Source organism: Tenrec ecaudatus, chromosome 7 (genome assembly GCF_050624435.1).
Source record: "Tenrec ecaudatus isolate mTenEca1 chromosome 7, mTenEca1.hap1, whole genome shotgun sequence".
NCBI lineage: Eukaryota > Metazoa > Chordata > Mammalia > Afrosoricida > Tenrecidae > Tenrec > Tenrec ecaudatus.
The window spans coordinates 61,911,584-61,933,540 of NC_134536.1; the positions used below are offsets into that span (position 1 = coordinate 61,911,584).

General features: G+C 40.8%; 1 protein-coding gene across 4 annotated transcripts in view; it reads left to right on the forward strand.

The window, feature by feature from the left end:
• Positions 1-21,957, forward strand: part of CDK19 (cyclin dependent kinase 19) — a 186,982-nt gene that overhangs the window by 142,459 nt on the left and 22,566 nt on the right. For all 4 annotated transcript variants that reach the window (XM_075554673.1, XM_075554670.1, XM_075554672.1 and 1 more), the window contains 2 exons: positions 9,752-9,809; positions 15,368-15,499. In XM_075554673.1, coding sequence (XP_075410788.1) covers positions 9,752-9,809; positions 15,368-15,499 — 190 coding nt within the window. The remainder of the gene's footprint in view (positions 1-9,751; positions 9,810-15,367; positions 15,500-21,957) is intronic.

Consider the following 21,957-nt stretch of genomic DNA (forward strand, 5'->3'; position numbering starts at 1 on the left):
TTCTAAAGTGTAATACATAAAGAAGAATATTTGGAACATTCATGCATGGTACAAGCAAAATGATATAATGCATATACGAGAACCTAATTGCTGGGACTTTTCCAATAGCTTGATTCTGCTCAACCTTTGCATCTACTCCATCCTTTTGCTCCTTCCCAGAGGTAACAATATCCTGAATTTTGAATCTATTATTCTCTCTGTTTAAAATATATATGGCATATAAGGCATATATATATGCCATTATATGTATGCCTGAATAACATATTCTTTAGTTTTGCTTGGTGTTTAGCTTTATAAAATGATAATCAGCTGTATATAGTCTCTTAAAACTACCTCCTCAACATAATCCTTTCAAGACTAAATATGTTTATGCATTTATTTGTAGCTCATGGATTTTTATTGCAGTTTAAAAATTAATTGTGTCACTCACCACAGTTACTTTTTCCATTTTCATATTAACTAGCAATTTGAAGTAGTTTCTAGATTGAGTGAGTGAGTGAGTGAATGATGTTACAGCTGTTCTGCTATGAACAGTCACTGGTATATCTAAGAATTGAATTACTGAGTTGAAGGATTATGCCATTGTCCAATATTTCAAGATAATGCCAAATTGTTTTCCAAAGCAATTGTACCACACGATTCTCCCCACGGCAGTGTGCTGGGGTTCCCACTGATAGGCTTCCGAGTCAGCATTTCTCACTTGTTACCAGCTAGTAGACGTAAAACGGTATCCAACTGTGATCTTTGTCTCTTTATTAATAATGAGCTTGAGCATTTTATAAGTGCCTGTTGGTTCAGCACCTTTCTTCTTTTGTTAAAAGGTCACGTTTTTATACACTCTTCTATTTGGTTGTTTTTCTTTCGCATATTGACTTATAGAAGTTCTTTATTCTGATGACTAAATTTTAGGTGTTACAAATACGCCTACCTGTTTGTACTTTGTCTTTTTATTTTCTTTTATTGTCTGATGCTTGGCAGCCATTTTAATATAACTTTCTTCCTTTTTTTTGCTCTTTATGGCTAGTGCTTTCTTTCCCATTTAAGGATTTTAGAATTTGGCTTGTCATACTTCAGTCTCTAATCTACCTCCGATACTCGCTGTGCCAGTTCCTCCTTTCCTCACTCAAATGCAATTCCCCCTCTGTCGGTACCCTGATTCCACCAGGGTCTGTACCCTGTCCCATTGACTGCCTTGCCTACCTCTGTGCCAGGTCCCCATTGGCTTACTTATTCTAGCTTAGTTTGTATCTTGTTTGAGCCAGATTTCTTTCCTTTCCTCTCGTCCCAACACATTCTTCTTCATCATAATCTTGGCTATTTTTATCTCTTTGTTCTTCCACATGCATTTTAGAATCAGGTTTTTCAAGTTGTCTCCAAAAAGTCGTATTGGAATTTTGATCAAAATTATATTGAGTTTATAGATTAAGTATTGGGAGAATTGATGTCTTTAGTGAATATTACCTATTAAAATGGGTTCTTGGTAAATAAGTGGCCCTCTAGCTCAGAACCCACAAAACCCACATGGAAGAAGCACACCAGCCTGTGCGATCACGAGGTGTTGAAGTGATCAAGTATCGGGCATCATCAGAACAAAAAATCATATCATTGTGAATGAGGGGGAGTGTGGAGTGGAGACTCAAAGCCCATCTGTAGGCAACTGGACATCCCCTTATGGAAGAGTTGCAGGGAGGAGACGAGCTAGTCAGGGTGTAGTGTAGCAACGATGAAATGTATGATTTTCTTCTAGTTCCTAAATGCTTCCTCCCCTCCACTCATTATCATGATCCCAATTCTACCTTACAGAACTGTAAGGTACAGATAGGAACTGGAAACACATGGAATCCAGGGCAGATGATCCCTTCAGGACCAGTGGTGAGAGTGGTGATACCGGCAGGGAGGGTGGGGTGGAAAGGGGGAACCGATTACAAGGATCTACATATAACTTCCTCCCTAGGGGATGGACAACAGAAAAATGGGTGAAGGGAGACATTGAACAGTGCAAGATATGCCAAAACAATAATTTATAAATTATCTAGGGTTCATGAGGGAAGAGGAGCAGGGAGGGAGGGGGGAAATGAGCTAATAATGCCAGGGACTTGGGTGGAGAGCAAATGTTTTGAGAATGATGAGGGCAATGAATGTACAAATGTGCTTGACACAATGGATGTATGTGTGCATTGTGATAAGAGTTGTATGAGCCCCTAATAAACTGACATATATATATATTCTTAATTTACTTACGACTTCGTAATGCCATAGTGTTCTACATATAAATCTTGCACATTAGGAACAGAAATGGGAGTAGTAGTGATACCAGGAGGGTAGGTAGGGAGAAAGTGGGGAGAGGAAGAGGAGGAAGGGAAAATCCATCACGGTAATCAACACATAACCATTGCGCCCCCTCCCCCCTTAGGGAAGGGACAACAGAAACCATTGGGTAAGGGAGACAGCCATTAGTATAAGATATGAAAGCAATAATATTTTATAATTTACCAAGGGGTCATGTGGGTTGGTAGGGGGCAAGGGATGGGGAAAATAGGAACAGATACCAAGGGTTCAAATAGAAAGTAAAGGTTTTGGAAATGATGATGGCAACATATGTACAAGCATACTTGATGTAATTGATGTATGGATTGTTATAAGAGCTACAAGATCCCCCAGTTAAATGATCTTTAAAAAAATTGCACATCCTCGGTATTTATTTCTAAGTACTTTATGATTTTAGTTATTATATAGTACTATCATTCCAAAATTATATTCTCTGGTTTTTGTTTTGTTTTGCTGGCGTATGGAATACACTGAATTTTTTTCATTTTGTTCATTAGCTATACATTTTGCTAAACTTTCTTACTGTTGCTATTAGTCTGTGACTAAAATAGATAACTTTTATCTGCAAATAACAATAGTTTTATTTCTGACTTTCTAATTCACATGCCTTTGATTATTCTTGGCTGGGAACACTGACTTTTCTACTACATTGTTAATTTAGAAGTAGTGATAATGGGAATCTTTATTCCTGATTTTGAAGGGAATGCTTCTAATGTTTCCTTCTGATTTTTTTGGTATATATCCATTGTCAAGTTAAGGAAGTTTTCTTCTAGTCTAATTGGCTGAGAGTTTTTACTGTGGGTGTGTGTTACATTTTATCTTTTTCTGCATTTGTCAAGATGATTGTATGATTTTTCTCCTTTACTCTGACTAATAGGTTGAGGGATTTAGATAGATTTTCTTACATAAAGGCACCCTGGTATTATTGTCACTGGATTTGATTGACTACTATTTTATGTAATAAATTTATATCTATACTCATGAATTTGGCTTGAAATTTGTCTCTCTCATACTTTGATTTTGCTATCAAGGTTATACTAGTCTTTTAGAATGTTTTGTAAGCATTTTTTCTATTCTATTAAAAAATTGGAATAAGATGAAATAATTTGTTCCTAGAGAATTTGGATAACATACCTCTAAAATCCCATGGGAGCTGATGTTTTCTTGGTAGGAAGATATCCTCCCCCAACCCCACAATTTTATATTGTGAATTGTGTGAAAGTTTTCAGACCAAATCATTTTTCCATTCAACAATTCATACACTTAGTTCACGTCATTGATTGCAGTCCTCACAAGGTAATCCTACTTCTATTCCTTGTTTCCTCTTTCTATCCCTCCTCTCTTTCTGACCCTACCTGCCTTGTGAACTTTGTCTTTGGGCAGATGCTGCTCATTGATCTTGAGTGCTTGATGATGCTGAGGAATACTCACTTCCCTTTTTGCTCACCTGTAAATCTATTGTTTGACTGAAAATTGACCCACAGGGTGAATTCAGTGGGGACAAAGCCTTGGGGAATTTCACCCATCTCTGTCTAACCCAGTGGTTCTCAACCTTTCTAATGCCAGGACCCTTTAATACAGTTCCTCATGTTGTGGTGACTCCAACCATAAAATTATTTTCATTGCTACTTCATCACTGTCCTTTTGCTACTGTTACGAATCATGTAAATATCTGATATGCAGGATGGATTTTCATTGTTATAAATTGAACACAAAGCATAGTGATGAATCACAAAAGCAGTATATAATTATATATTGTGAAAATTTTTTTCTAATTACAAATAAGTGAACTTTTGTCTTGAAGCATGGTGTAGCATGGTAGCAGTCTTCACGCCAGGTACTTGTCTGTGAGTGTATCTGCATGTGGCAGACCCGCCTGGAGACGGAGAGAGGAGCAGTCTCGGTTCCTAAGACCATCGGAAATATGTGTTTTCCAATGGTGACCCCTATGAAAGGGTCATTGGACCCCCAAAGGGGTTGAGACCCACAGGTTGAGAACCGCTGGTCTAACCATTGAGCCTGGTCTTTTTAAATTTTGAGTTTTGTATCACATTTCCCCCCAACTCAGACAGCACCTTTAATGTGATGCCTTCTATTGCATTCTAATTCTGGGCCCAGGGTCATGGAGGCCGAGTGTACGTGGTCCGTTAGTACTGTGGAGTAATTGTCTTGTTCTTTACCCTTCCTTGCCTTTGATGAAAAGACAGTAGTAGTTATTCCTTTATATGATCTCTCACAAATTTTAAAAATAATTTTATTGGGGCTCATATAAGTCATCGCAATCCATACATACATCAATTGTATAAAGCACATTTGTACATTCGTTACCCTCATCATTCTCAAAACATTTGCTCTCCATGTAAGCCCCTGACATCAGCTCCTCATTTTTCCCCTCCCCGCTCGCTCCCCACTCCCTCATGAACCCCTGATAATTTATAAATTATTATTTTGTCATATCTTACACTGTCCAGCATCTCCCTTCACCCACTTTTCTGTTGTCCATCCCCAGGAAGGAGGTCATATGTAGATCCTTGTAATCGGTTCCCCCTTTCCACCCCACCCTCCCTCTACCCTGCCGGTATCGCCACTCTCACCTCTGGTCCTGAAGGGATCATCTGTCCTGGATTCCCTGTGCTTCCAGTTCATATCTGTGTGTTCTCACTCACAAAATTTTAAGACTCAAGTTGTTACTTACCAAAGTAGGATGTATTATAACGTTTTCTTTGTGACTGTATTGTGCCAATTGACCTTGGTATATCCTGAGACTATGGTCCTGAGCACCCAGGCCCAGCACCTTATTCCCTTAAAAGGTTTGCCTATAGCTAAGAAGTTTTCATAATGCAGTTGTGTTCTTTTTGGTCATTTCTAAGGGAGTGTATTTGAACCTCTTCTTGCTTCATTTGCCCAAGAAGCTATAATATGGATCCTCTCTGGTTAGAAGATTTTTACCCACTATAATACCTTTACTTCTGCTTTTAGACCCAACTGCAGTTGATTCTTCTTTCTTTGAAGAGCTGATAGATCGTTTCCCATTCTTATACTTTTAGCATTTCCTTTCTTTCACTTTCCACATTTAAATATCTTTATGCTTAAGTGGGTTTCCTGTAAATAACATAGGAAAGATCTATCTTTATTAAGCTGAAAAAATATATTGTTTTAGTCTTGGATCCAAGTTAGGATGCCTAGGAAGTTTGCTTTTGTATATACTGGCTTCATATGGATTTATTTATTTTACTTTACGTTCACCCCCTTGAAGGGCTTGACCCCAGGCCCAACTTCCCAACCTTACTGGTAGACAAAGGCTCAGTGTCCCCACTGAAGTGTTATGGGCATCTGCCTTCAAAGTCTGTTCTGTCTTTCCTGACTGCTTACTGCTCCAGTCCAGCCATTCAACTCTTATCCAAGAACACACTAGTTGGGGTAAGGGTCAGCAGCTTGCTTTAGATATTTTCAAACTCTTAGTGGTTAAGGACTCTTTAAGGAAGTACCTTATGCAGCATATAGTTAGTTCTTCAGTGGCAGAGTCCCTGAGAGCGGCACCTCATCAGCCGTAAAGCCAGATGTGGAAGTATCTTAAGAACTCTGATGGTGTGGCTCACAGTGGTTACTAGTTGGGCTGCTGACCACAAGGTCATCAGTTCCAAACCACCAGCCACTCTACGGGTGAACTACAGGACTCTCTAGTCTGGTAAAGAGTTACAGTCTTGGAAACTCTCAAGGACAGTTATGCGCTGCCCTGTCGTGTCACTATGGTCAGTACTGAGTGAGTCTGTATGGCAGTGAGTTTGGTTTCTTGGTTTGGGAAGGATCTTGTTTTCCTCATTTTATTTTATTCACAGTGCTTATCAGCACTCAATAGACTGTATATTTGCTTTTTGTCTTTCTCTTGTCACTGGAAAGTGGGTTCCATGAGGGCCAGGATTTTTCCTGGTTCACTGTCTGATATTTAGTATGTATTTAGTAAATATTTGTTGGATATCTATCTATAGAGAGTGGACGGAGCATTACAAAATAATGGTGCTGTCTTAAATATTTACATTGAAATGCTCTTATAGTGTCCCCTTTTGACCACTGTCATGAATTAGGGCCCCTTGCCCTTTCCTTGGACGATTGTGGGCTATTTCTAACTGCTTTCTCCACCTCTGCTTTGTGGGCTATCCGTCCTTGCTAATCCATCTCTCACACTGCAACCAGAGTTTCTTCCTGAATATAGATCTGATTGCATCATTGTCCTGTCTTTGCTTTGCTATAAAATAAAATTTAGTGTCTTTAATGTGTCCTTTTATTCTCAATATCATTCTCCAGTTTTATGTCCAGACTGAGTATCATCTGCATTGGTCACTTCAGAATTCATAGTAGGCTCTTCTAGTACACCAGCTGTGTGGTTTTATATTGATTATGCCATTATTGAGATGGTTGCGTAAACATTTCCTCCTGGTCATGCTTATCATGACGTTAGTTATCCTTAAAGCCATCCAAAGTCCTTGCCCTCTTAAACAGTATCCTCATGCTCCCATTTCTTACTGGCATTCTATTTAGCCACTTTGGTATTTTTCAAAATTTGCCTTGTATTCTAAAAAGCTATCTGCTTTACTAACTAAATTTCAACCCCCTGGAAGTGAAGAACTTAATGCTTTATTTCTCTTTGTTTCCTGAACATCTCCAGCACCATGCGTTATATACATAAATGGATCTTTGATAAGTAGCTGTCCTGCTTGACTGCTGAAGACTTGGTTCTTGTCATTTTGTAACAGTGAGCTAACCCTGCCCTCTGTTAGGACATTCTGAGGACAGTATGTTCATGTTCCTTGGGGACTATTCCTGTCCCCACTCCCCTGGCTCTGATGGCTCTGGATCTTACTCAAACTCATTTTCTTATCTCCCTCTCTCAGTTATCTCCCATCCTAAACTGGTGCTGCTCAGAACTTTCCCATTACCAGAAAAGGCATCGTCATTCTGTCTGTCATATTAGCTCAAAACCTTAGTGAAAGTTTTATCTCCCTTTTTCTTAATCTTCTAGTTTCAACCTACTAGAACCCTATTAACTGTTACTTTAAAGCAGCAGTTCTCAACCTGTGGGTCGCAACCCCTTTGGGGGTTGAATGACCCTTTCATAGGGGTTGCCCGATTCATAACAGTAGCAAAATTACAGTGATGAAGTAGCAATGAAAATAATTTTATGGTTGGGGGTCACCACCACATGAGGAACTGTATGAAAGGGTCACGGCGTGAGGAAGGTTGAGAACCACTGCTCTAGGCTCATCCTACCACTCCAGCATGAGCCCTCTCATTTCTGTCAAGTGAAACTTCTTTCTGTCTCCTAAGCATACCATATTCACAGCCTTTTCCACCTCTTGTAGTGCCCTTCTACTCTATAATGCTAATTCATGTTCCTGATGGAGAACCCCATAGCTTTCCATCCCCATGAACATACAAGGGGTTAACCCCCCTTTGAATTTTTTTCAAAGCTATGTATTTAAATTTTGTTTACAAAACAACTTTATCACCTTCAAAGTACTCTCCATTACACTTAATATATTTATCAAATCTGCAATTCCATTCTTGGAAACATTTTCAAACTCATCTGTTTGGATGGCTGACAGAACCTCCCTGGTTATTTTTCTTCACCTCTTCTACATCATCAAATCACTGTCTTTTTAAGACCCTCTTTATTCCCAGAAACAAAAAGAAGTCACATGGAGTGAGGTCAGGTGAGTCAGGTTTGTGGGGCAAGAGAGGCATGCTGATTTTTGCCCCAAAGTGGCACACTGACATGGCTGTGTGAACAAGTGCATTGTCATGGTGGCAAAACCAGTCACCCAACTGCCACATACCAAGCCGTTTTTGTCACACACCATTACTCAATCCTTTCAGAACCTCTAACTAGAAAGCTTGATTAACAGTCTGACCTGGTGGAATGAACTCCGAATGCATTACAAGTCTAAATTTTTTGCCCATCTGGAACAAGGTTTGTCATCAGTCAACATTTCACCTTTTTTGAAACAAGAAAACCATTTATACACTTGAGTTTTTCCCATAGCACCGTCCTTATAAGCTGTGCTTATCATCACAACAGTTTCTGCAGCATTTTTCCTGAGCAAGAAACAAAATTTCCCAGCTGCACAATGTTCTCTTAAATCAGCCGTCACAAAAAATGAGGTTCAAGTGATACTGCTTGTATGAAAAAATTCACTGTGACCAGAGCGAACCTTCCCAGGCATTGCCGCTGGGTGCCCTCCCTGAGAGCAGGTTGCTCTGTTGCTCACTTGGTGGGAAAAATACAACTACAGACACTTCACCCAGCAGAGCTTTTTACCCATTTTTTTGGGCGGGGGGTACCCCTTCGTATATTCCTTAGCAAAGGAATCGCTGGTTTTACTTGATGGTATCTTAAAGCAATCCGTTTTAATCTCTTCAACCCAAACTGGAATCCTGCCTATAAGAACTCATATAGTGCACTAGCTACAAACATCGCACAGAACTTGTGATTTTTTATTTCTGCTAACATAGTTAGCATCTGGAAGTTAGGGACTTTGTTAACTTTTATCTTTCCTCAGGGTGCTTAATATGATTCTTTGTCCCTGGACAAACACCTAAAAATAGATTCACTAAATGAATAAGTAAATCCAATAAGTTAAAAACACATAAACGTTGTCTCCAGATAGTTTACAAAGGAGACTTACTTGCCCTCCACAAATAAACAGAGTCCATTCCCACAGTTCTTGTGCTTCTAGATGTCTACAAATAAGGGTGACTTAAAAGATGGCCAATACAGTTATAGCTCACTTGTTTTCCCCTTGCAGTTCAGGAGTCATTGTGGTTTCATTTTTCTACGTCTTGAACGTCTAGTTTCAGTTTCTCACTATGCATGCGCCATAACTTCAAAGATGCATGAATTCTCATGGAGTCTGTTGACCAGCTCTTCTATAGTAGTTTAAAAACCTTTAGAAAGGAACATTCCAGTTGCTTCACTTAAATGAAGGTAATTATGTTATGGATTTGAAGTTTCAATATAAAATTGAAAATTTTTGTGGTGGTTTGAAATATTATACAAAACTCTCAGTTTTATATTAAATTTCCAATACTTTGTCATGGGCAGTTAGCAGACAGTTTACAATTTATTGGACCTTTTTTTTAAAATGATGGTTTTTTTCCCTGTGGAATGATTAAAATTATTTAATGACTTTGTATTTATTTATATGATATAATTTCTATCACAAGGATGATTCATTAAAGTTAGTATTAATTTCAAATATGGCAAGTGCTTTAACTGTGTAGGAGGGTGCTTAGACATTTGCTTATAGTTTTGATGAAAATATAGATTGATATTTCCATATTGTAAGAACTTTTACCTCCCTTTTAGAGCATGTCAAAAAATAAATAAATAAACGTAGTAACTTGAGTGCTCTATTTTTATTTCTAGAAACCAGCAAATATCCTAGTAATGGGAGAAGGTCCCGAGAGGGGGAGAGTCAAAATAGGTAGGTAATAATGCCTAAAATAGTTCATTCAGAAACTGAAGTGACTGCACAAATGGTTTTTCTCTTTGATTCTCTTATTTAGACAGTTAGTTTTAAACTTACTTCCCCATAATAGTTTTAGAGAAGAGGTTGGGAAATATAGATGATTTATTACCTTCAGGGTTAGTCCCAAAATAAGATTCTATGATTCATCACTGGGATTTGATACCCAATTGCCATGCAATGCCTTAAGCCTGTGTTACACTATTACTACTGCCCTACACAGTCACCCAGGCACAGTCCCTTCAATCTTACATTTGCCTCAGCTTTTACCACGTTCCCTTCCCGAGGACAATTCCTCTGCCCCCACCCCACCCCATATGCCTCATGGGCACCCCTCCTCCCTGCCCTTCAGGCCTGCCTGCAGATGGTGTGCCAAGAACCAACATCTCTTTTCTAAATGAATATATGTGTTCCCAGCTTTCTTACTGGACTACCCTAGTTTGAAGCACTGGCAAGAGGCTTATCTGTGTGCTAGTGGTTTTCCAACCTTGAACATTCAAAAAGAAATCAGTAACATTTATACCTTTGATAGCTTTGGGGGAAGTCAGTTAATACATGCTATTTCTAATTTTTCTTAATAGAAATTGTATTTATTGAATGGATCAATGTTTATAAAAAGAATTTAAAATTGTATTTTGCCAGCCTGCTTTCTTTGCTATTAAAGAGAGTGTCATGCTGTGGTGATAGATAATTGTGCTGCCTTAACCTAGTACTGATTTATTTTATGCTACCTCAACCAAGCTTGCCCTGTTCCTTAGTCTTCAGCTTCTTCACTTGATCCCTAAGCCTAGTCCCTGAAGAAGCAGTTTAGAACTGGGTGGTGGTGGTGGTGGTGGTGGTGGTGTATGTGGTGGTGGTGGACTGATCTAGGGAGGCTGCAAAAGCAGATGCCTACTCTTTCTTCTGAATTTTAGGCTGTAGAACAAAAGCTCTTCCTTGCTAAAGGGACCCTGAGCCATTTCTACCCCCTTTCCCTCTGAAAAGAGAGCTGTAGGCCAAATATGTTTGGAAACTGATGTTCTAAGCCAATTTCCCTTTCTTTATAGCTCTCCTAAGTATTCTAAGACTGAGATTCAGAGTCATTAAAAATGTGTCAATGTTAATGAAGTACACCAGGTAGCTGTTTTCCTTCTCTGGTCTTTTCTTTTCATCTTTCTGCCCCTCCCCACTCATACTCCTCGCTTCTCATATATATGTGAAAATGAGTGGTTTTGTGGGCATGCTTCTTTTTATTCCTCTCTCATACACTTAGACCAGAGGCACTTCTTGACTATCTCCTGTTTGTACGATGAGGTGAAAGAGAGCTAGCAGATGGTCCTCCTCACTCCATCTGACCCCATAAATAAGACCGTAAAAGAAACAGCGTGTTCCACAGTGCCACAGTGTTTTCCTACATTACCTCCTTTATTTTATACAGCCACCCTCTGTGGTGGCTGTTAGAGATAAGATACTCCGGATTTAGAGTGGCAGCAACTTGGTTGGCCTTTTAAAGCTCGGCCTTGAGTTTGAAGGTCAGAGCGTCTTTCCATTGCACCTTGCTGCCAGGTAGTACTAATGCCATCTGCTGTGACCTCACTGACCTCCATGTTCCTTAGCACCCCCATGCCTTTGAAACAGTCTCAGAGAGTGACTCTGTTTTCCCCAAGCCCTGTCTACTAGTACTTGATCTACTTTCCAAATCCCCTTCCACCCTGTGTGTACTTCGATCCCTGGGATCACAGTTTCTCCACCTCAAGTTTCTCCTCTTCACCTTTAACAAGTCACGGTCTCTTCTCAACCTGAGCACAAATCTTTTTATATCTATCTTGTCTTCCTCAGCCTTTTCCTATTTCTTGTTTTCCGTCTGGAACACATGATGCTCACCCCTTGGCTCTTCTTTCTCTGGTGTGCTGTAACAGGGCCTCCCATTCCATTCCGGGGTAGAAACTGCTCTCGAAAGGGTACTGTGACCACCGTTGCACCTGAGCCAATGGCCCGTATTTAGTTGCCAGTCTCCTTTACTTCCTTGGGCACTTTGTTCTTCTGACCAACTGGGTTTTGAGACTTAATGGTCTTCTCTCCTTCGCACTACATGACAGCATGCGTTCTATTTTTCTACCTACAGTTCTTGCTGTTACCTCAGCATTCTGTTAATCAGTGCCTCTATCTCTTCTTCAACACCCTAGGTGCTCACACTTGACACAGGAGCTCCTTTTACTTAGACTTCTCCAGGGAATTTGTAAATCTTTACAATCTCAACATTTTATAGTCTGTGCACATGGTTCTGAGACCGGATTTTTGTTTCTGTTCTCTTGCCCTACCTGAGTGAAGCCTTCGTAGGTCTTGCTGTCACCTTGTGCTCCATTGTCTCCAGACAAATTATCATCACTCCCACTCTCCTTTGTTTATATCATCCTCGCATTCATCCCAGTCACACATACTTACTACCTTCTTAATATTCCCAAATCTCTCTCTATCCCCCTAGATAAATTCCTTACTTTAGCTAAGCCAACTCACTTGCCTTGCTCTTAAGAGTTTTAGGTTTGCTATTCCAAGATTAGAGATAAAACCAAGGTTAAAAGTAAACAATGATTAATAAGTAGAAGTCTAGCAAAGAATCAATTAAATGGTTGACATTTTTTATTTTAAGAGCACATTATCTTTTAAGAACTAATAACACTAAATGCCCATTCTTAGCATTTTAATATAGTTGTTTTTAGACAAAAAAGGAAAAGCATAGTTGAGTAGAAAGTATGAGAGGACTTCAAGTAGTTTATGGAGAAATGAGATTAAACCACAATGGCATTTTCTCATGAACTTCTCAAAGCCACCTTATGCACTGTCCCTTCCTGCCCCTCAGCCTTGCCCTGCCTAGCAGCCTTCCTCCCTGGCCTTACAAAAATGTTTATTGCCTTTTATTTATAAATCATTATTCAGAATGATTTATCTTGCATCATCCAATTCACATTCCACTTTCAATTTAGTTCACTTTCACAGACATTTAGTAAATATTGTCCAAATTAAACCATGTAAGAGACAGAGACCCTTCCCTTAAATAATGTGGAATGCAGTAGAAACTAGTAGAAATGTTTCTTTAAAAAATTTTTATTTTCATGTATTTTGCCATCTTGCCTTGTAAGTTTCCTAGTGGTAGACCTTGTCTTTTGCCTCTTTCTCTCATCTGATAACTTACCAATCACGACCTGAAGGAGCCCTGGTGGCATAGTGTAACAATAACAAGAAAGGTCAATGGTTTAAAACCACCAGTGACTCCATTGGCGAAAGATGCTGCTGCCAGCTCTGTAAAGTTTACGGGTATGGAAGCCCAGTGGTGCAGTTCTGCTCTGCCCTGAAGAGTGACAGTGAGCCGGTACCATTGTCCATTGACTGCAACGGCTTCACCCGATACATGTTTGTGGAAAGATACATTACTTAAGTGGTGTGTCAGTAAATGTTCATGTTTAATATTAGGGAAGCAACTGTTAGTAATGTTTAGGTGAGTTACTTTTAGCATGCATTGGTAATTATTTTTTAATGGTTTAATACTCATTTAAAGTTAAACAGCAAATAAATATTCTTAATATTTATTGCTTCTTACTAATATTGATTTCATTTGACTATGAATAAGTGGGGCTTAGAGAAAACTAAGCAAGTAGAGAATAAGGACAGAAATATGAACTTTAGATATCAATAGACAAAACAGTATTTTGCTTGTATTGCTTTGTATCAACAACATTCAGCATCTATTGAAGGTACCTGGCAGTGCTTTGAAGTAAGTGCAGCCTGGTGGGATGATCTTGACTATCCTGGTTTACTATCCAGACATGCAGTTAAAAAAGAAAAAGCTGAATTATATGTCAATATAACTGCTGAGACAGAAAGAGAGAGAGAAAGAAAAAAGAAAAAGAGCGAACTTTTGAATATGTATTTCTGGACAACTTTATATTTTAAGGCCAGGGTTTTTCAAAGCCTTCTCAGAAAGTCTTGAAGATTGCTCAAACTCTCCTGAAACAAAATCACGGTACGTTAAAATGTTAGTGTGTGTGCTATCATAGCATGTTAATATTAAAACGAATGTTACTCTTTAGTTGAAACTGCTCCATGTTGTCAATGCATTATATAGTACAGCACCTTGCGACCCTTCATATAATCAAATGAACTGTGTATATTGTGTATTTCAGATGATGGAGATTTATCATTCCTGTGACACTTTGCCTTTGTCACTTGTAATTATCATGTGTATAGTTTATAAAATATCAGATCTGGGGTTTAGACTAGTTCCTAAATTTCAGTTTAAAAAAAAAATTAAATTTGGCATATCTTATGACCATGGCAAGTCGCTTAATTCCCTTGGGCCTTAGAATTGTCTAACTACGAAATGGGGAGCAAAATACTTAAAACTGTTCTTATGAGGAAAGGTAGGATGGATGAGAAAACTTTGTATAAGGTATTTCTTACAGTAATAGAGAAGGTATTTTCTTTCTTCCTTCCTAATATTTAAATCTACTAGCTTTGGTGTTAAATGCTAAACTGAGTAAACTCTCTCTCATGTGTTCGGTACCTATTGAAACTTGTATTACTAACAATGCTGTGTTGGTAAATGTTCAACAATTGACTCTTGGGTGAAAAAACAAGCAACTCTAGCTGCTGCTGGTTCCCATCATGTCCATACTCTGCATTGCCATTTTTCAAGGCACCAGCTTGAATGCAGATGCTCACCATTGGTTCTCATCAGCCTGTGGGAGCTGGCCCAGTGCACGTAGAACTAGATACAGCCGGTTTTAGGTGTGTAGGTATACAGCAGCGGTTCTCAACCTGTGGGTTGCGACCCCTTTGGGGGTTGAAAGACCCTTTCACAGGGGTCACCTAAGACCATCGGAAAACACATTACTGACGGTTGGGGGTCACCATAACATGAGGAACTGTATTAAAGGGCCTGGGCATTAGGAAGGTTGAGAACCACTGGTTTACAGGGTTGGAGCCCTGGTGGCTTAGTGGGTTACATGTTGAACTGCTAGCCACAAGGTTGGTGCTTGAAACCATCAGGTGCTCCTTGGGAGAAAGATGAGGCTTTCCGTTTCTGTAAAGAGTGACTCTAATGTCTCGGAACCCCCAGGGACATTTGTACACTGTTCACTGGTGTTGCACGAATCAGAATCATCTTGATAGCAGTGAGTTTGGTTTTGGAGTTTGAGGCAAAGAGGAGTCATAATAAATCACGGAAGCTTTAGATATACATATTTTTTTTAAAAAAGAAAAGAATATTTTGTTAACTCAATGAAAGCCAGGAATCTGAAGCCATCCCTGGATTCTAATTCTAACTGTTCTCACAAGACCTCAGGTAAGTCAGAGTATCAACTTCAGAGGGGGGACACGAAAGGTCACTGAGGTAATTCCCATCTGGGACCAGGTGCACAACACCGGTCAAACAGAAGGGAGGGACAGAGCTCCCTTTTGAGGTTAGCAGCCGTTGATGCCAATCTTACATGGTTCTGTTAGCTTGTCGAGCTGACTTTTGTATTTGTTTTCTATTTTAGCTGACATGGGTTTTGCCAGATTATTCAATTCACCTCTGAAGCCGCTAGCAGATTTGGATCCAGTAGTGGTGACATTTTGGTATCGGGCTCCAGAGCTTTTGCTGGGTGCCAGACACTATACAAAAGCCATTGGTAAGTAAATACAAAATGATTTATTATCTTGGCATTGTACTATAATAAGTACCAGATAATATAATAATAAAGTTATGTGGTTAAAAAAAGCACTTTATGGCTCTTTGGAAAATCCCTATTTTCTCCTGTATTTCTAGATTTTACATTCTGGTAGCTTTGGATTTTTAACTCTCTTGGAGAATGTGGTTCTCTTAAGAGAAGAAAGCTGCTTCTTTTCAATAATAGAAGTATTTGATCTACTTGGATTAACTATGGGAACAGTAACATGCAAATGTTATTCTGTGTTCATCTAGCTATTGGTGAAAGAACTGGGGAAAGAAAATAGACCTGTTTTCTTTCCAAACTGACAAACAAGTCTAAGGCAGTGTGTTGGAGAGTCAGCCCCTGCTGTGTGGGGAAAGCCAGTCAGCCACATCTTTTCCTCAACCAGCAACACCATGGCTGCTCTTCCTCTCTTGCCGTGGCAATTTTTGGGCCTGCTCTTTCTCCCCACTAAGGTATGAAATAGATGCAGTCTGGTATTGTGGAAGTGCTCAGGACATTCTATCTAACTCACTTTTTAAAAGTGAGAAAACCTGTTCTAAACACACTCTCAGTAGGGGCTGTCGGGTAAGTGTTGACTGCTAACTGCAAGTCACTTAGCAGCCCCCCAGTCACTCCCAGGGAGAAAGATAAGGCTGTCTGCTTGTGTAAAGTCATGCGACCCTGGAAACCGTGTACAGAGACACTCTTTGAGCCCTCCTCAAGCATATGTATATTTTTAACCCTTTCACAACCCAATTATTTTCACTTTGAATGCTTTGTTGATACTATTTCGTTAAGGGAAGGTATGCTGAATCAAGAAGAATTTCTGAGATTTTGATGTGGAATGCTAATTTTGATGCATATTGTGTGGGATGCATAGTCTCCCTGAATGCTGCATAATCTTCTATTGACATCATCTGACATCACCTGTGATCCACTGACAGGCACCTACAATTTAGAGCACCTGAAAATCCGATATTCCTGGGACCATGGAACCACTGTGAGAAAGGCAATTTCAAACAGTGCACAGTCACCTGAAATATATAAGATTTCTCTGCCAGTTAAAAAGGCCAAAAAAGAGGTGGAACATTGCTGACCTTCTGCTATGATTCCAGCCCTGAGCCGGGCGGCCCAGTATCCACCAAGGAGCTATGGTCTCATCTTGGGACCTCCTGTCTTGCGGCTCCTCACCACCTCCTCTGTGGACCGTGAGGGTTGGAAAGGGTTCTGGTGACCACAGTGACTTGCGGACACCAGAGATGGGAAGAAAGAAGCAGCTGCCAGTGGATTGCCCCTGAGGATGATTCCCCATAATCTTGGTATGGCACTTACAAAACCTTAAAGCCCACATTTGTAGGTAGAATCCACAGAAATTTCAGAACTTTCCCCTAATTTTAGTATGTTTGATCTGGGGGGTGGAGAGGAGCCCAGGGTGATTTTAGCTCTGATGGGGGTTATATTCCACACACCCTTTTACCGGATCCCAGTGGCAAGGTGCGTCCAGAAATCATCAATAAGAACGAAACCCACCCCAGCCACAATTATTTCTACATTTGTTTGGAGCACGTCAGTCAGGACATGAACCATGCTGAGAGGCTGACGGGCAAGGCTTTCCGAGAGAAATATCTTGAAGGTGAATTGTAATACGGAGGTATCTTTTCTTTCATCAAAGCCAGTGTTCTCGAGAGAGAGCAGTGGGAAGGGAATATTGAGGAACTGCCCAGATCCACTGACAGCCAGAAAACCTTGCTCTCCCTACACCAGAAGGAGTTTTCTCACTGTTGGGGGCTCCCCTGCCACCAAATGTCATTTTGTCATTGAACATAAAGAATGAATTCTTTTGACACAAAACTTGAGTTTTAAGCGTCCCTTGGACGTTTACTCCTCCTGTGTAAGTGTTTAGTCCACCCCACCGCACCTCACCATGATGGTGGCAAGAGGGCAGTGGCATCTTTTTAAAATGTTAAAATTAGTGACAGTTTATGAATCTTCAATAACAAATGGTAAATGTAAGTCGGTAGCCTGATTCCCTGGCTGAAGGAAGGTACTGGCCTATTTTTCTTGCTGGGAATAATCTTGGGCTTCTTCCCAGATTCCTTCCTCTTTGCCTGCCTGGGTTTGCCTGTGTAGTGTGCTTGCACTCGGCCCCACCTGGCAGCTGCTCCTCCCCCACCCCCAGAGGTGGAGTCTTCAAGCCCTAGGGGGAGCCATTTTTGTCCAGTCATCAACTGTATTTTTGTACTGGGGTTAACAAGAAGAATTTTGAAAATCACCTGTTCCACTCAATTTTAATAGAACTTAAAGAAACCAAGAGATAAAGGCTTTTCAAAATCACACCTCCAAGATGTATTGCCTACATGATACCCGCTTACTAGATGTCAAACAGTCACAGAGGCCCTCCCCTAAGGCCACGTGCACGGTCAGTGAGAAGGCAGCTGCCCAGTGAATGCCACAGGAGACAAGTGTAAGTGGTCGCTGGATGCCCCACAGATCATGAATGGGCTGAAGGGGTACAAAGAATAGCAAAAGAAGAAATCGTTAAAAATGAATGGCTCGTTCAGAAAGCTACCTGGATTTGGGAGATGTATTCTTTTTAAAAATCATTGTATTAGGAGCTCTTACAGCTCTTATCACAATCCAGACAAAAATCCTTTGTGTCAAGCACATTTGTACATATGTTGCCATCATTTTCAAAACCTTTTCTTTCCACTTGAGACCTTGGTATCTACTCATTTCCTCCCCTTTCCTACTCCCCTCTCTCATAAACCCTTGATAATGTACATATATATTTTTTCATGTCTTACACCGACCGCTGTCTCCCTTCACCTACTTTTCTGTTGTCTGTCCCCCTGGAAGGGGGCAATATGTCGATCATTGTAATCTGTTCCTCCTTTCTCCCCCCACCTTCCCCTTCCCCTCCTGGTATCACTATCCCCACGATTGGTCCTGAGGGGTTTATCTGTCCTGGATTCCCTTATCTGTACCAGTGTACATGCTCCGGTCTAGCCGGATTTGTAAGGTAGAATTGAGGTCATGAGAGTAGGGTAGGGGTAGGGAGCATTAAAGAATTAGAGGAACATTGTATGTTTCATTGGTGCTATACAGCACCCTGACTGGCTCATCTCTTCTTTGTGACCATTCTGTAAGGGGATGACCAGTTGTCTATAGATGGGCTTTGGGTCTCCACTCTGCACTCCTTTTCATTCACATTGATATTTTTTGTTCTGTGTCTTTGATGCCTGATACCTGATCTTATCTGCACCTCATGATCACACAGGCTGGTATGCTTCTTCCATGTGAGCTTTATTGCTTCTCAGATAGAGGCCTACTTGTTTATCTTCAAGCCTTTAAGACCCCAGATGCTATATCTTTTGATAGCCAGGCACCATCAGCTTTTTCCACCACATTTGCTTATGTACCCATTTTGTCCTCAGGGATTATGTCAGGGAAGATGAGCATCACAGAATGCCAGGTTATTAGAACAAAGTGTTCTTTTGTTGAGGGAGTACTTGAGTAGAAGCCCAATGTCTGTTTGCTACCTTAATACTTAACATATAAATATATGTACATAGCTCTATCCCTATTGTTATGTATAAATGTAGTTACATGTGTACATGCCTTTATTTAGGCCTCTATAAATGTTCTTTGCTTTCTAGTTCTTTCTTCTATTTTATTTTCCTCTTGTCCTACTATCATGTTTGCCCCTCATTTGGGTTTCTGTAAGTCCTCTCAGCTACATTGCCCTTAATCAAGCCCCATCAGGCATCCTGTGCCCTCCTTGCCATTGATTTTGGATCACTTGTTGTTCTGTTGTCCAAGGGTTTGTTGACACCCCCCCTCCTTTCCACCATCTCCCCTTCTCCCTTGTCCCCCTCAGAACCATTGGTCCTGTTGTTTTCTCCTCCAGATTGTTTATCCCTCCCTTCTTATGTAGATAGACATGCAGAGACAATAAGCACAAAAACAAGACAGAGCAAAAGAAAACAGCAACAAAAACCCCAACAACAACAAAAAGGAAAGCCTATAAATAGTTACAGATTTTTTTTTTTAACCTTTAGGAATGTTTTCTGATGGAGTCTGATGGGGTGCCACGCCCTGGCTCCAAAGTATTTTTGGTTTTCCATGGGGACTTCATTGCTTTGCTCCTCTTGCTGCTTTGTGCCTGTAGTGTTACATCGGGTCAGGTTGGGCACAATTCTCACACTGTGTCTCTAGTGTTGTCCCCCATAGCACTATGGGTCAGTGAAGGATGTTGTGTCTAGTGGTGGAGCCGGCCTTATGGTCCTCTCTGTGCATCGGCTTCTCTGAGCAGTAATATCATCCTCGGGGGTTGGTGGAAGATGTATTTCTTAAAAAGTTTCTTTTACTGACTAGTTTATTAACTGATATTAGGCTTGTATCAATTTTTGACTACATTCAGTTACTTTCACTGAGCTCCTTTTCAGAGAGACATTAGAATACGAGATGATTGAAAACTATGTATGTGAGCAGGATCCGTGTTAAGCGAGCGTTGGCGGCACCCAGGTCCCTCTGAGTGAAGTCTTAGATTGGGAAGGATGAGACTGATAATTCACTTGGCCATAAGCAATGAAGGCAAACAAAACACAGTGCTGCCTCCAGTCCAGGACCTCTGAGTTCTGCAAAACTCAGACCCATGCAGAACACACATAGGTTTTCTCCCAGGTGGGAACTGGGGCAGCACTCACAGCACAGGCTATGTTGTAAATTTTTAATGAATAGGGTTGAATATTTCTGTTAACTTGGGGAGAAAGCTTCTGAGTCATCTCAGAACCGTGAGGAAAACCAGTGTGTCTGCCCCTCTAGGATTGTGAGACGACCGTAGACCCTCCCCCTTTACAGTTGAGCCCACAGGGTGGCCGCAGATAAGAGGCTGGCAGGGACACTCTATCAGCTGCGGCCAAGGCCGCTCTCTGAGGAGGGTGTAGGGAGGAGAATTATAGGCAGGCAGTGGAAGGGGTGGAGTGGTGGCCCCAAGATGGGAAAAGCCTGGTGATTTACATTCCAATGAGTAACTTAGAGTGAGGGGCTCCATTGTGAGACTTTTCAAACTACACGCTTACATTTGCTGCGAGTTATGTTTCCTTTAGTCCTTATTGGAAACAGTAAAATAAATCCCTTAGACAATCTTAGAAGGTCAGGAAGAAACTGAATGCAAGCCAGGGAAGGGGGCTGGGCGCGGACTGTGAGGGTGGTTGACGGTGTGAGTAGAGGATGTGAGGACAGCTGCACTCCATGTGTTTTGTCTCTCACCAAACACGAGGACACCCATCTCAAGAAGAGAGATGATTATTAAGAAAAGCCAGTCCACCAAAACTGTCTGTTAAAATAAATGGCTCCCCACCAGTCTGTTTCACCCCCTCCCAAAGATTCTTACACAGCTGGTTCATGACAGGACCTACTTTTAAATATGTACTCTCAAGCTTTTCTGTTGTGTGTGCTGGGCCTAGAGCCCATGCTTCGAGAGATGCAGGTTCCTGGGTAATTTTAGCTCTAGTGTTGAAATGATAATAGAATTGGTGGTAGCGGTCATGGAATAAAAGTTGCTGGGTATGAATGGAAAACCGACTGTAGATCTAATTTTCTTAGGGTTAGGAGAACTGAAATGGAATTTTAACACCCAACACCCTGGTGGCAAGTAGTTATGCATTGGGCTGCTCCCTACAAGCTCAGTAGTTTGAAACCACCAGCTGCTCCTCAGGAGAAAGACGGGGCTTTCTACTCTCATAAAGACAAACAGTCTCAGAAACTCACAGGGGCAGTTCTACTCTGAGTCAGTGTTGATTCATGGAAAGTGAGTTGTTTGTTGTTGCTTTTGGTGTAACATTCTTGCTCAGTTAACGAGATTTTCCACTTAAAGATAAAAGCATAATCACTATTTTCCAACTTTAATCGAGTCCCAATTACCCATGTTGGTTAGAAGTCAGGAGGGAGAAGAAAGCACAGAATAAGAATAACCCCAAATCTGTTCTCTTTGGGCTCACGAGACATTTAAAGCAGACATGTAGGTGTACGTACATCTACTCATTCTCATTCTCTCCAGGCCTGGTCCATGTCAGAAACAGCATTATTCCTATTCAGAGGATATTAAAAAAGAAAGCTTGATGATTTTGTATCAGTGGAGGTTTATAGAGGAAACAGATTCATAAAATAGAGCTGAGGGGTAACTATTTAAAATTAGAACTGTCTATGAAGCAGGAAACTCTAGAATCCTCACCCTGCCACCCCCACCCCTGGCCTGCTACCTCAAGATTCCTTTTCATAGCAGTTCTTAGGGAAATCGAGATCCTGCCTCCCATCCTTTGAACAGAGGATACGCTGCAGATCAACGTGATAGGTAGCATATCAGAATCACGGTAGTCTCCTCTGACTGCAGGGGAGAGCCAGCCCAGAAGGAAGATAGATAGGACTGTCAG